The sequence below is a fragment of the Neurospora tetraspora genome (genome assembly GCF_033439725.1).
Source record: "Neurospora tetraspora strain CBS 560.94 chromosome Unknown B0H65scaffold_7, whole genome shotgun sequence".
Taxonomy (NCBI): domain Eukaryota; kingdom Fungi; phylum Ascomycota; class Sordariomycetes; order Sordariales; family Sordariaceae; genus Neurospora; species Neurospora tetraspora.
In genome coordinates, this window is record NW_026944389.1 from 1,707,726 (window position 1) to 1,722,285 (window position 14,560).

Below are 14,560 nucleotides of genomic sequence, written 5' to 3' on the forward strand. Positions count from 1 at the left end.
CTGTTTGAGATGCCGGGTACCCCTAATCTACTCGAGTTGAACCATTTCATACTTGAAAACCACTTTTTCCTATCCGCTATTCAGCTATAACCTAACCTAGAACAAACAAATGCGCTTTCAACAACCCAAAAAGGCGCTGGTGGCATACACACAGTAACTGCTAACCCCCTTCCCCTTAATCACCACCTCCACCCCTCCTCGTCGAACTCCCCAAATAATCAATCGGGTTCCGGCACAACGGGCACGTATTCTTGTTACTGTTCTGGAACCACTTGTACAGGCACAACCTGTGGAACAAGTTATTGCATGTGCCGCACCTCTTATCGGGCAGTTTCTTATCCGCCGACACGACCGCGTAGCAAATAGGGCACTCGGTATGGCCCTTGAGCGCACCGATAATGTTTCTCCTGAAGGCGGCCAGGCCGTCCGTGATGCTGCCGTTGGCGAACGTTATGACGCCCTGCGTGGCGCGCACCCAGCTCTGCCACTTCTTCTCGTTGACGGCAACGCGGTTCTCGCCGATGACCTCGACTGACTCGAGCGGGTAGCCGGCGGGGATCTTGATGGCGATGGAGGCGAACTCCTCGTCGATCTCGTAGCCGGCAGAGACCTCCTTGGCGGTGCGGTTGACACGCACGCGGAGCTCCTTCTCGTCTTCTTGGGGAGCTTCTTGCGAGGAGGCCCAGTCGTTGACTTCGTCGAGGGCGTCCGAGATCAGGAGCGGGGCGTAGTACTTGGCCATCCAGGAGTCGAGGGCGATCTTGGTCTGCTTGCTGCGCAGGTCGAGGTACCATGACTTGACGAGGCCGGGGAGGAATTTGAGCGAGAGATAGAAGAGGTGGACGAGCAGCCACTGCATGTCGCGCTCTGGGGTTCCCTCTTCGGACTGGCTGACGTCGTAGGAGCGGATGTGATCCACGCTGAAAGTGTTCTTATCGAGGTTCAGCGCCTGACCGGTGGAGTGGCCAAGGACGTCGAACATTAGCTCGAGCAAAGCATTAAGCGAGTTGTCGGCTTTGAGGGATTCCGTGTACTGCTTGCGGACTTGAAGGGGAGCCTGGTTGTACGCATCAAAAACGAGGTGCCAGCCAAGGAGGTAGGAGCGAATATCGACGGGGAAACCGGCAAGCTCCTCATCAGTGTACTTCTCTAATGCCGGGACAGACTGGATGAGGGAGAGAAGCTCATCGGGGAGTTTGGCGACTGCTAGAAGTCAGCATACATGGCAACTGGTAAGCAGAACACGACAGAATGACATACCCTTTTCTTCCAGAAGAGTCTCCAGGACTTCCTCTTCTTGCTGGGCAGGTAGGGCCCGGTGCAGCAGACCGAAGGCAGCAGTCTGAACGTCCCGTGAACAGGAAGACAACAACCCGTAAAGGTTGGTCAACAAGTCCTTCTCAGATGTGAGGTGCTTCAGGGGAATCTTCTGGACTACTCTGCAGAGCGTCTCATCGAGAATTTGGCGAGCCGTATTAACCACATCATGTGGCAACTCGAGCAGCCGAATAAGTGCCTTGGACCGGTCAAGTGCGGTCTCTTCCAAGGCCTCAACGAGGTCATCGTTAGGATCCTCCAGAGCCTCCATCGCTGATATAAGCCTAATGGAGGGCAAGACGTAGGCGGGCCATCGCTGAGGGGTATCGTTCCTGGCCTTCTCCCACAACAAGAGGCAGTAATCGACGGCTTCCCGCCAGTACGGTCCGTACACCTGGGCGACATTGGGCAGGATGCGGTGGATACCCTTGCATACCTCGGCAGTAAGGCCAAAGGTCATCTCGTCGGAAGTTTGCACCCACGTAGTGAACTGCTTAAGAGCGAAGACGAGTTTGCGCTGCTCAACCGGCGTCTTTGCCGGAGGGTAGACCGAAAGGCAGATGTTCAGGAGGACCACATTGTACAGGGTCTTCGGTGATGATGGGAAGCATCCTACAATGTCAGACACAAGACGGTTGTAAAGATTCGCGACAGCTCTGGATGAAGCAAGTCCTTCGTCGAACCCAGTAAGGAAGGCGATAGCGGCAAAGATGGTCTGCGGCGTGGCCTTCATAATACCAAGCTTGGTAAACCATTCGTCGAATTTGGCGCCGGGGACAGGGTAGCCATGCACGCTCACAAGAGCCTGGAACAGTTCGGTGAGGACCTTGGATGCGTACAGTGCCCTGGAACTCAAGTCCACAGCCTGCTGGAGTAGGGACTGAATGAGGGTTTCCGCCAAGCTGTTTCCGTTAAGATCACCATCTTTCCAGGCCGCCGAAGCCCCGGCTACTCGGGCAAGAAGCGCTGTGCCTAGATCCAGGAAGGACTGGATCTCATCAGATCTTTCTGTTCTGGTGTCCTCAGCGGCACGCAAGCTCCATAGTCCATTCTCCTTCATGACGGTCAAGTCGTCATTAGCAAGAACAGCAGTCAGGAAGATAAGCTCCAGGAGGTCGACCGGGAGGTTTTCCAGGTCTACATCAGTGAGGAGTTGGGTGGTGTATACGGCCATCCTCGCGGGAATTGACCGGCCCTGACGATCCCTTTTCAGGGTCGTTGGGGTGCTACCCTCGCCCTCTGTCGCCAGGAAATAGGCACCACCAAAGCTACTGGTAATGGACAGGGAAGGATCTGGGGTATCCCGCAAAAAGCTATAGAGCTCGGTGTTCCACATTTTCGCTGATGGGAGAATGTCAGCCAACGGAACACCAGAGCTCAGAATCTCCTTGGCATGGCGGACCAAGGTGCCGATATCAAGAGAAGATGGTTCGGCATCAGCCAAGCTACGGCGAATGACTTCAAGCCACAGCTTGTTCCCACCATACTGTTTCTGGATAAGAGACCTTGTGGCCGCAGCCTTCATTGTTCTTTCGGAGTCTGCTGTTTCCTCCAAAGACAAGAGCTTTGTGAACAAATCAACAGGGGCATCTGTGAACAGGGCAGACTTGTTGCGAAGTAACAGATCGAGAGCCTTGAACTCTGGATCATATTTTCCAGATACACCGATATCCTGCGCAAAGGAGCTAGCGAGAGACTGTAGCGCATTGTCATCCACAATAGCATGAGAAATACTGGCTCTGCAAAGTTGTTCCACAACGGTAGACGAAGGCTCCTCCTTGGCAAAGTCCTGCCAGGCTTCGACGATGAAACTTTGCAGTGATTCGCTCTTCTGCGCAACCGCCTGAGGAAGAGGGACAGACACCAGTTCCTTGACGATTGGCGCACCGGAGGGAAAGCCACGACTTAATGCAGCATCGATAAGCTTTGCCCAGACTTTCTCGGAGAAGTCAGGCTGATCCTGAGTAACGGCAGCCAGGCAAGGTGCCAGATATGGGAGTGATCGAGACACGACGAGCTTGTCGAAAGCTTCTTGGTCGTCGAGTGGGAAAACCTTGTTGATCAAATCGGTCTTGGAGCACAGGCCTGGAGCCTTGGTGAAGGCGGCCTTTAGAACAGCCGCAGCGCAAAAAGGCTTGTAGTTTCGCCTGGAAAGCAGATCCTGTGCACTTTCCAACAGTTTGCTCGAGGTCGAAGCGACCACACTCGGAAGATCAGCATCCCCATCGAAGCTCTGTTGGCTGGGTGCCCCCCTCAAGAAACCTTGTACTAGAGTAAACCAGCGTTCACCTTGGGCTGCCAGCTCCAACTGAGACTTTTCATAATCGGGGTCAACTTCAGGGAGAGAGTTGGAAAGACCGGTGGCAAAGTCGTCACCAAGCTTCTGCCATTCCTCCTTTGCTGATGTCCGCACTTCCTCGCTTGTTGTATATGGCACAATTTTCCATGCCTTGAACAAGTGTGGAGGCTGCGCATAAGCCCACGCCGATGTTTCTGTAGAAGGATGCAAATATTCCCGAGTTAACGGGTACAGGTTTTCCTGAAGGAATTCCGGGCTTGGCGTAGAGCCCGCGGTAATACGATCGACAGTGTTGAGATAACAGGCCCAAGCAGACGGGGTATTTTGACGCCGTTCCTCACGGCTCGTAATGGCAGTTCTCATGGACTTGAGGAACGCCGAGGCATTCGCAGCGTAATCTGGGGAAGATGTTGGCAAAATGGCAAGCAACTGATCCAGCTCTGCCCAGTACTCATCCGACCCTCCCTGAGAACCCTTCTGGACCAGAGGCCTTAGGCGGTCCAGGGGGCTCTTGCTGCCCCATACCTTGGGGAAACATTTTGTGACGCTGATCAATGCCCTGAAGAGATCCACGGCTGAGCCCCTCTGATCCTTCTTGGGGCTTTCGGCCACCAGTACCTTGCCGACATCCTTCAGTTTGGGTTCCAATAGACTAGGCTTGTTGTCGAGGTAACTTGCAACGAGCTGGTAAAAGGCGCGGCGCACGGACGTATCTTCGGAGGCTGCCAGGGTCCAAAGAGTATCGGCGTCGAAGAAGCGCTTCAGTTCGTCGGGGTATTGGTCGTCCTTGATTGTGGGCAACAGGTGCTGGATCATGGCCATACTACTTCCGAGCACGCGGTAGTATTTCGCCTCCATGTCCTCCTTGGATGTCGTCCTCTCATCACTAAGAGAGTCGGCTGTTTCGCGGATGGCCTCGTTGGCATATTCTAGGAACTTCCCCTGGAATGCGATCCAGAACTTTGCCTTCTTTTGGTCCGAGTCGAGAATGTGAGCCGAGACTTGGAGAGCAGCGCGGGCGACGCCCTTGTCCTTGTCGAAAGTGCCAGCAACCCATGGGCCGACAAGCTTGGGTAGCGTCTTTTCAATGCGTTTCTTGGCTGACTTGACGAGCTCGAGGAGGAGGTTGTGGGAGAGTTCTCGGACACGGCGGTTGTTATCGATGGCGGCACGGGGGTAGAGTTGAGCCCAGACGTCTATGACGGAGTCGTCGACGGGCTGGTCGGACTTCTTGACGCATGCTATTATCTCTTCGAGGGCCTTGGACTTTGTTGTGCTGTCTCGCTTGAGGAGGTTCTTGAAGGGCACGATGAAGTCTTGGGGGACGTTGGAGAGGTCGGGAGGCGGAGCCACGTAGGATAGCGATGCTGTCGACGACGAGAAGGCGCCAAAACCGCCGGAACCAAATCCTCCTTTCTTCATGGCGGCTGTGAGTAGTGGGCTATCGAGACCTGGGTTGTTCAGTTGTTCAGAGTCCGGAATCGACTGACGGCGGGGAAGCAACAAGAATAGCTTAATAAGCACGATAAAGAGGTTTAGATGGAAATAATGACACTCGGTTCACTCATAATCCGTGGTGTCTAGAAGAATTCAAAAGAGTTGTTTGGTGTAAACACTCATCAATCATCACATGTCCTCTTGGCTGTCACGACCGCTATGGTAACGGCGATGAGCCTGCCGGTATGATGCTTCACGTCTTCTCGGTCTACCTTTCCTGGTTCCTGCATCGGCTATGGTGGGGTAGCTTATCCGCTGGAGCATAAAATCTTGGTGCACGTGATGCGGGGCACAGTTGGGCCCAGGATGTTAGCGTTTACCACATATTGGCTTGCAAAACACTAACAGAGAAAGATCAAGTTCACCAGTTTTGGCATCCTCAACATCGACTTTGGGATAATGTTGGCCTTGACGTCTCGTACATGCTTTCCCAGTGTCGCTTTGCTGAAATCTAGTCAGGAAGGTCCCAGTTTGCTCACTCTGATCTTCGCTTGCCGATTTTCTCACTGCTTTTTGGTCACAAATGATGGAACATGGGCGCTCCGGAAAGAGCTCCTCAGAGTCCAACACAAGCCGGAAGATCGGCAGGTCGGATAACCTCTTTGACTCTGTGCACACTGCACAGCCCAATGCGGATGGACGCCCAGATAGCAGATGACAGGCAGTTGAGCCATCAGTCAGTTTTTCAATGTCTTGAATGCTCACTTTTGTTGAGCAACAACCATATTCACTCTCCTTCAAGAAGCACTTTCTGTATTCCTCAGTTCAATATCGTCGTTGCTGGGACGATGACGTAGTTGGCTCGCGCATTATACCGTGAAGTAAACAAAGCCTGGAAAGTTGAAGCTATCACGAACCAGCCGAGGATGTCTTGCCTGGTTATGTCACTCTCTAAAAGTCACCAAGGCCGAAGTCATCGTGAAATGACAAAGTGGATGGCATGGCCGGTTGAGCAGGTGGTTGGGCGCAAATGTTCATCATTACCCTTTCAATGTTGCCCTCCAGTGTGAGAGATTGGACATCACCGACCTTCAAACATTGTTGCTCTTGTCTTGGCGCTGACCCAGTCTGGTGGCGAGAGCGGGTTAGCGGGGCGGCCTTTTAGCGCTGGCGTTCCCCGGATGCCACGGGTTTGCTCCACCAACACTAACATCGTGGGAATAAGAGAACCCCACCGTGGACGTCAGCGTTCAAACCGGTTCTTGACATCGAGATTCAAGATGGTCCTTGTGTCGCAGGAGGTGTCGGTCCGTCTCCCCAGCTCATTCAGAGCAGCAGGAGGTCGCGTGGTTCGACTGACTTTCTGACCACAATGCCACTCACCTGCGCAGGCAAACAGTTGGAAACGCCGAAAGGGTCCAAAACTGTTTGGAGGGACTTAACTGTTTGGAGGGACTTGGGGGACTCACTTCACAAGGTTGCTGCCGTTGGCCATTCAGACCCTCGAAGACCGGGCCATTGTCTTACTGTGACGGGAGCATCAAGAGCGAACAAGGCGGAGGGCAATGCCATCTCAATGGTTCAAAGGGCAAGAAAGGGGTCCACCCCGTCAGCCCCTGGCCATGGAATGTCCCCCTCGTTTCCCCCCCTCTCCCAAGATGGGGTCCCCAGATCCCCCCGTTTATCCCCTCGTGTCCTTTATTTCCGTCCAACAGATTGGCTGACTTCAAAACCTCAATGATGCCGAATCCCGTCTTCCCTCTCACACAGTCTGCAAAAGTCACACGTCCTGCAAGTCTGCCTCCTGCTGCCAAGCCGTCGTGGAGCTCGTGGCCGCCATGGCTGCAACAATGTTTGGTTCCGTTGGGCGGATCGTCTTTTTGATCTCCGTGTGCCGCTTCCCAGTTTGGTAAGAGGATGTAGGTATCGGAGACAACAAGACTGCACGTCCCATGCACAAGTCCCCTTCACTGTGAGGAGTGAGGACTGTCGAAGAAGAGGGTCCCTCTCCTTCAAACTTAAAAACTCACAATGGTTCCCAACGTGTGCCCATCGTGTACTTTCTCTTTCTCTCTCAATATTCTCTTTTGGTTGTCTTTCCTCTAGAATTCTACCTCTTCACGTTCCTACATAGTGTGGTGGCACTGCGCAACCGTCCCACCCACAACCTCCCTCTCCAAATCAGTTCGTGACACTTGGTAACACTTGGGTGCCCTGTGTTTTACCAGAGCCACCGGAAGGGGCAGCAATTGAGAAACTGTCCTCGTCATCGTCATCATTGACGTTTATGCCCTTCAATCCTTAGCATTGACCACTTCCGTCTTTGTCGTGTAAGTGCCCCACCCTCCGATTCGTCCCGCATACTTTCCTCCTATCGTGATGCATGGCATAACAGCATTGTCGGTTGCAGTGCATTATATCAGCTGCTTTTTCCATTCCTCCTTCCTTCCTCATTCTTAATTTCCAAAACTGACAATAAACCAACCGCCAGTTACCGTTAAACCATCAAATGGCACTTCAGTTTCAGTCCTCATAACACTATATTCGCCATGTCGTTGACTTCTGCTTCCACTCCCACTTACCGTGCTGGTTGGGCCAAGGCCTCCTCTCTGGCTTCCGGCGCCGCTGTAGTTCGCCACCACCATCAACAACAGCAAACACGGGGCTTTCGCTTCGGTCGCGCCTGGTCATCCTACCTCGACCCCGAATACACCCAAGATGTCTGCCATCGCCAACGCAAAATTCGCTACAAATACTTCCAGACCTTGAACCGCCGACTTTCATGGGAGCAGCACCCCCTGGCCGAGGATGCCAAGTCAACCATCAAGCGCATGTCCAAGGACTATTGGTATCCTGTTGAACAGGAGAATTCTGCGCGAAGATATGTCGACGAGGAAATCGCGGCCAACACCATCAATAACCCAACCGGCATTCGTCCAGGTCAAAATATCGAAGATGCAGAGCGTGCACCCCTCGAGGACTTGCTATTCGGAGACGCCAAGAAACAGATGAAGACAAAGGCGGAGGCTCCTCTTGAGAAGTCGAAGCGCTATCGGGGTAACAAAAACAAGTTCAAGTCGGTGAAAGCGGACTCTGAATACGTGATTGACCCCATCACCAACCGCAAGGTCCTCAAATCAGCAACATTCGGCCTCGACAGCAAGGCCCCGCCATCCGGTCCCTATACATCTCAGTTTACCAACCTCAGCCCTCCAGAGCTTGACGCCTCAAAACCCATCTTTTATGACGGCCCACCTCCAGAGGCAGAGCTCAAGCTCTACAGCCAGGTCAAGATCGACGACGCACCATGGAACCCGATCGACCCAGCATCTGCCACGACTCTTTCAGATGTGCTTCTCAAAGACACATCCGCCCCTGACTTGTTGAACGCCCTGTCGTCGGATCATGCCGAAGTGTCTTGGCACCCTAACGCGGGAATTGCCGCGACCACAGCCGTGCCGCCTTTGGGTTCCCAACCGCAACCGGTAGCTTATGAGGCATCTGAGACCTTCAACGAGCAAGAAGCGACACCCGGGGAGCTCAACAAGTACGGACCTGTTAGGGCAAGCGAACCTGATGGCAAATACAAACACAGCATCGAGCCAGTCGCCAACCAGGCTGAGCTGGGCCAATACAACGCTGTTCGCAGCCACGAGCCCGATGGGAAATACAAGGATACTCCCGAATCACCTGCCGACCAGACGGAACTGGCCAAATACGGCGCAGTTCGCAGTCACGAGCCCGATGGCATGTACAAGCAGGCCTCGGAGAAAAATGTCGACAAGGCGGAACTTGGCCAGTACGGCGCCGTCCGCGGTCATGAACCTGACGGTAAGTACAAGGACGTCGTCGAGGAGAAGTACGATCCGGCTGAGCTTGCCGAGTATGGCGCAGTCCGTGCCCACGAGCCCGATGGCAAGTACAAGGAGGAGAAGGGGGTTACCAACACTCAAGAATACGACCCTGCCGAACTGGCCGAATACGGTTCAGTCCGGGCTCATGAGCCTGACGGTATGTACAAGCAGGAGAAGGGAGTTACCAACACTCAAGAATACGACCCTGCCGAACTGGCCGAATACGGTTCAGTCCGGGCTCATGAGCCTGACGGCATGTACAAAAAGCAAAAGGAGGTCAAAAACTACGACGAGTATGATCCAGCGGAGCTGGCCCAGTACGACGCAGTCCGTGCTCATGAGCCGGACGGTATGTACAAGGAGCAGAAAGCGTTCACCAACACTCAAGAATATGACCCTGCCGAACTAGCCCAGTATGACGCCGTTCGCGCCCACGAGCCCGATGGCATGTACAAGAAGGAAAAGGAGTACACCAACTACTCCGAGTACCAAGATTTGGACTCGTACGATAAACCATTCCTCAGCCACGAGCCCGACGGGAAGTATGCTGCGGAGATGGCACGCGCCGAGCCGAGATCCGAGCCTCCGGTTTTGAAACAGCTCCGCGAGCGCGAGCAGCACGCCAATGATGCGGAACTGGAAGCAGCTTGGACTGCCCACTGTGAGAAGAACGCGGTGGACGAGGCCAAGCTCTCTAAGGAACTGTCTCAGTACGGCGCATTTAGAAGCCATGAGCCCGATGGCAAGTACGCTGCTGCTGCTCAAGGGCGTCAGACACAAGCCCAGGCCGCACGGGAAGAGACTCCCAGCGAGGAAAACCCCCTGGAAGCTTTCACCTACGAAGACGCCCAGACCACCAAATCGTCTGCGGCCTCCGAGCCACAAACCGTTGAGACCACCACCACCACCACCACCACCCCAACCTCCGAACCAACCCTCTACAAAATCCTCGCCTTCAACCCCGACACCCAATCCGTCGAAGCAGCCGAGACCACCTCCAGCATCCTCCCCTCCTCCAACTCCGCAAACACCTCCACCTCCCCCGCCGACGTGCTCCCCCGCCTCACCAACATCTCCAAGTTCCTCCCACACTTTGCCCGCCTCGAGTCTCAAGGCTTCGAAATCGCCGCTGGCTCCGGAGACGTTCTTGTTTTTCGCAAGGTCCGCGAAGGTGTTACTTCCCCTCAATCTCAGACGACCGTCCATTCGGAGCCCGCCGCCGTTGCGCACAACACGAGACAAGCTGTTGCGGCTGCTGATGGTAGTGGTAGTACCGCCACCATGGCGACCAGCGGCGGCTCCACTATCAACCCCATTGACATGACGGGCGGCCTGGGTGGGAAGAGGGATTACCATGTTGCTGCGGGACGGTTTGCTAGTCCGACGGGGTTTGTGAATTATAACTTGCCATCTGCTGCGGCCAGTCAGTCTTCTGCTGCGAGTGAAAAGGTTCACTATGAAGAGGCTTCTGCGGCTGCTGAGACTCGACAGCAACAGGAACAGAAGCAGCAGCAGAAGCAGGAGAAGGGACAAAGGAAGCGGGCGAGTCTGCCGAAGCGCGCGGTGATGGGCGCTGCGTGGATTGCCGGGGGGGCTTACTCGGTTGGTGTGGTGAGGGAGTATTTTCGGACTGGGGGGGTTGATGGGAAGGGACCTAAGGGTCTTTGAGTTTTTTTTTCTGGGTTTCTTTTGTTGAGTAGTAAATGATCATGACATGACGGCGTTTTTTGGGGTTTCGATGGAAAGGGCGTATAGTATATACACGACTAGCGGAGGGAACTAGCCCTCAACTTGCATGCGATGGGTTAGGCAGGATTGATTGGTTTCTTTGGTTTGGCATTTTTTTCTTCTTCGCATTTTCCTTACTCTCTTTCTTTCGCGTGCGGCCGGCTCTTGGTAGTCGTTTCATGCCCCCCTCTTTGCAAAGCAGCAGGCAAACTTCAACATCATCATCATTGTTATCAATCATGGATTCATTCGGTCATTGGATATGGCAGGATTGGTGATAAGGATGGATCATGGATACCGTCCACACATATTAAGGTAGTCAGTCTCTCGTTGATAGCGGACAATTGAACAACATCAATCAAAGAATGCTTCTTATATCCCCTCAGGTGATCAAAATCTTGCAGGGACTAGGGAATGCTGCATACAAAAACAATACAGGCGCCTAACTCCATAGGCAGTGTGGAGTTCGTGATAGTAGTACAAAGTACGTCATTTTCGGAACATCCCAACCGATTTCCCCTCTTCAGCATTATTTAGGTTCGAGTCCTCATTGCTCCATGCTGTCGCCATTTTGTAAAGTGAAAAAAAAAGGAGAAAGAAAAGGAAAGCACACAACCCATTCAATGCCAATGTAAACCCATCCATCCCATCGACCCAAACATCGCTTTCTTGCAATCTGATCTCCTCATCCGTCATGTTGTCATGCTTAATCCACTGTTGTTTTAATCCCCATCGATGAACTTCCCTTGTGTCGTATCGTATCGTATCGTGTTATGTATGATGCGCAACACGCCTGTCGGCCGGCGGTGATATTGCCGAGCCGACTTGTCGACGAATAGTTGCACCACTGCAGCAGGTATTCCGTCCATCATCACCACCCGACCTTCCTCGGTGTCAGGCCTAGATCTAGTACCCATGTCCCTCCTCACTAAACCCCTCCTCCCCCGCCTTCCTCACACTACCCCCCGTAGACCCACTCCGCATCTGCATCTCATGCTTGTACTCCTCCTGCCCGTAGCTTTGTCGGCGGTCGAGCTTAGGTTGCCAGGTCGATGTGTTGTTCATGGCTCTTTGGACTGAGTTTCCCGATTGTGTTGACTTGCTCCTAGCAGTTGGGGAGGTGGGAGACTTGGTTAAGAGGTTGTTTGTGAGGTCGGAGTAGGGAGCTGAGGTGATGATGTTGGAGGGGGCGGCGGTTTTTGAAGACATGATGTAGGTTTTTTTGGGGTGTTGTGTTGTGTTTGTTAGGTTGGTTGGTTGATGCTGCTGATATGGTACGTAGTTTGAGGTATTTTGTTGGTGATGGATGTTGTTTTGTAGGTTGGTTGGTTGAAGGTTGAGGTTTTGTTATGTATGTAGGTTGTTTGGAGGTGGTCAAAGTAGGTCTTTCTGATTCTCGGTATGTTGTGTTGGATATCAATCAAGAAGTCGAAGGAAAGAGGACTGTTGCCGCTACCCAATGTTTCGCTTAAAGGTTGTAGTTGTAGTCTTAACTTCCAGATTGGAATGTGGTATGAGACAATTTTACGAGGGAAGGTGGGAAACGGAGTGGACAGAAGCCGGATGCGCGACACACCCAATTTATCTTCATCTTCAAAGCACGGGAATGGTCTGACGTATCATCACAACATCGGAGGCTGGATAAAGTTGGAAAGCCACAGTGGTGGTCGATCAATTCTGGCCTCCTCACCTCATTGTGCATCTCCGCTCGCCACTTGTTGGACAATTGGACGATGGGATTCCAATGGATTGACAGCAAATCATCTCATTGCTCAATGGGGTGGTAGAGGTGGTGATACAAATGAGGTGAGTTCTTGACCGAAGCTGAAAGCTTTATCGCGTTACGTAGGACTGCTGCTTATCGGTCCACTCGCTGTAGGGCTGTCGATTAGGGGCCCCACCCTTCCCGCCTTGGCCGCTGAAGATCTTCTCTCAACCCCCTGTAAGAGCGGCTTCAGTGGAACTGGATACCCTGACAGCGGAGTGCTGTGACGTTTTGTCAACTTCAACTTGCACACACACTTTTTCTTCAAGCCTCTTTGATATCATTGTTGACGACTAAGGAAGCTATCACTTGGAATGGATACGAATAGAATACGATGAAGGGATTTCCATTGCTCTTCTTACACTTTTGACATCGAGATCCGACGAGACCATAGCCCCGAAGCCGATGACGGTCACCGGTCAACCTCACAATGTTTGATCATGATGGCAATCACGGAACGACCCCCCCTTCAATGACCCGAAAGTATTCCGTGACGCCGTCCTCTCCCAATGCCTCCGCGGGCTACTAAGTCTAGTAGTCGGCACGGTTTCCTCCGACTCTGGGATTTCCGGTAGAGCCTTTTCCGAAATAGCCCTCGAATACCGCGAAAGCGTATTCCTCGGTTCCCGAATCAACACTGCTACTCCTGGGTCATTAATCTTCTCACCAAACGATTCCCGGATTGATCGTGTCGCTCTGAGCGATGAATCCATCCGACGATGATGATGTCCTTTCCCTCCCCTCCCCGTGGCCAAGAAGCTCGACATTCGCGAGACCCAGTCTGCTCGGATCGGCGGGTCTCCGATGCCTTGACCGTCGAGTTCGACGGGAGGGGGGCGTGTCCATGCTGCGACGGCTGTCTGTCCCTGTCCCACACCGCGTCCATTGCCCGGTCCCGGAGGCATCTCTCGGTATCCCAGCTCTGCCCCGGCAGCGAGGCGACCGCTTGGAAGCAGCGACGTTCGGCTGTCTGAGCGCTTGGTTCTGAATGTGAAATGAGCTCTGCCTTTTCCCGAAAAGGTGAACAGGAAGAAGGAGGGCCATAGTCGTGGAACGCTCAGCCCACCGGCTCTGCGTCGTCGGTTGATTAGGACACAAGACAGAATCCAAATTATGACGGCGACGGACAAGCTGAGCAGCAGAATCAGGCTTATACTGGTTCCGTGGTTGAGGGATCCGGTATCAGTGCTGCCTGATGTAACACTGCTGGACGTGGAAGACGGAGGCGCAATGGCTGTTGGGAGGCCCGAGATCTTGGTGGTCCAGGACCCCTGGGTTAATATTGATGGGTTGAAGGAGGTGGGACTTGGTGGAGGTCTGCTATCGGTGAGCAGAACCTCTTGGTTATCTCTCCTAACCATAGTTGCAAGTGTTTCGATGGCTCGTTGGGTGCTTGTTGTCATTGTTGGATATTGAAGGCTGTGTCGGGTTAATGCCCGTCAAGTTGATGAGTATCGGGTCGAAAGTAATTGGTTGCGGATCAAGCGATCTACCTCGAACGAGCTCAGGCCTGCCTCTGCTCGTTGGGCTTGGGTGGGAAGGCGAGCTATCAAAGCTGTGCCGGATGCTGTGTTTGTTGTTCAAGTGAGGCCAAAGGGCACATATGCCAGGTCGCTCGTTGGCCCGGCTCCGTGTCAGAAATAGTTGATGAGTGGTGGTCGGATTCGTCTGGTCAAGGCCTGCTTGCCATCTTGGTTTTATCGTCAACACTGGATGTATCGGCAGAAAGTTCGAACAGGGCAGGACAGCTCGAGTGAGTTGAAGAAAGAAAACAAGTTGCCTGGACGAGCTGAACAAAACGCCAGGCACCGGGGGACTACTCAGAAACCTAGAGTATGGTCCTGCGGCGAAAGCCCATCTCGGTATGGGAATAAAATCTCCATCTACCGAACATATGGTGATATTTCCTCGCGACCTTTGCTTCAGATGTAGGCGAGCAGAGCCGTGGCGCAGCTCATATCACTCAGACTTGCTCTAGGAGGCACAAGTGGCCCCCACAGAGACTTCAACCTAGACCATCGCAGCATAAACCTCTTTATTCTGTTCTCGACGTATCCAACATCAAATTGCCCGTGTTCTGATAATGGCGGTGCTGTCGTCTGCATATTTGCTCCATGTCTGTTGGTGGTCGTTGAGCATCGGTGCCTCTTACCCGTCAGT

At 53.3% G+C, this 14,560-nt stretch overlaps 4 protein-coding genes across 4 annotated transcripts; 1 reads left to right on the forward strand and 3 right to left on the reverse strand.

Moving 5' to 3' along the window:
• Positions 1-175: 175 nt before the first annotated feature.
• B0H65DRAFT_551835 (uncharacterized protein) lies at positions 176-5,038 on the reverse strand (the record flags this gene model as incomplete). The annotated part of the gene is made up of 2 exons (XM_062829849.1): positions 176-1,203; positions 1,261-5,038. 2 exons carry the CDS (start codon positions 5,036-5,038, stop codon positions 176-178), a joined length of 4,806 nt encoding a protein of 1,601 aa, XP_062678450.1.
• A 2,322-nt stretch (positions 5,039-7,360) lies between these two features.
• On the forward strand, positions 7,361-11,000 carry B0H65DRAFT_475386 (uncharacterized protein). The gene has a single exon (XM_062827305.1). It carries the CDS (start codon positions 7,603-7,605, stop codon positions 10,573-10,575), a length of 2,973 nt encoding a protein of 990 aa, XP_062678451.1. The 5' UTR covers positions 7,361-7,602; the 3' UTR covers positions 10,576-11,000.
• A 436-nt stretch (positions 11,001-11,436) lies between these two features.
• Positions 11,437-11,940, reverse strand: B0H65DRAFT_289948 (uncharacterized protein). The gene has a single exon (XM_062822996.1). It carries the CDS (start codon positions 11,842-11,844, stop codon positions 11,542-11,544), a length of 303 nt encoding a protein of 100 aa, XP_062678452.1. The 5' UTR covers positions 11,845-11,940; the 3' UTR covers positions 11,437-11,541.
• An 821-nt stretch (positions 11,941-12,761) lies between these two features.
• B0H65DRAFT_289935 (uncharacterized protein) lies at positions 12,762-14,195 on the reverse strand. Its single transcript, XM_062822995.1, has one exon. The coding sequence runs from the start codon at positions 13,801-13,803 to the stop codon at positions 12,826-12,828; it is 978 nt and encodes a 325-aa protein (XP_062678453.1). The 5' UTR covers positions 13,804-14,195; the 3' UTR covers positions 12,762-12,825.
• Positions 14,196-14,560: the final 365 nt, after the last annotated feature.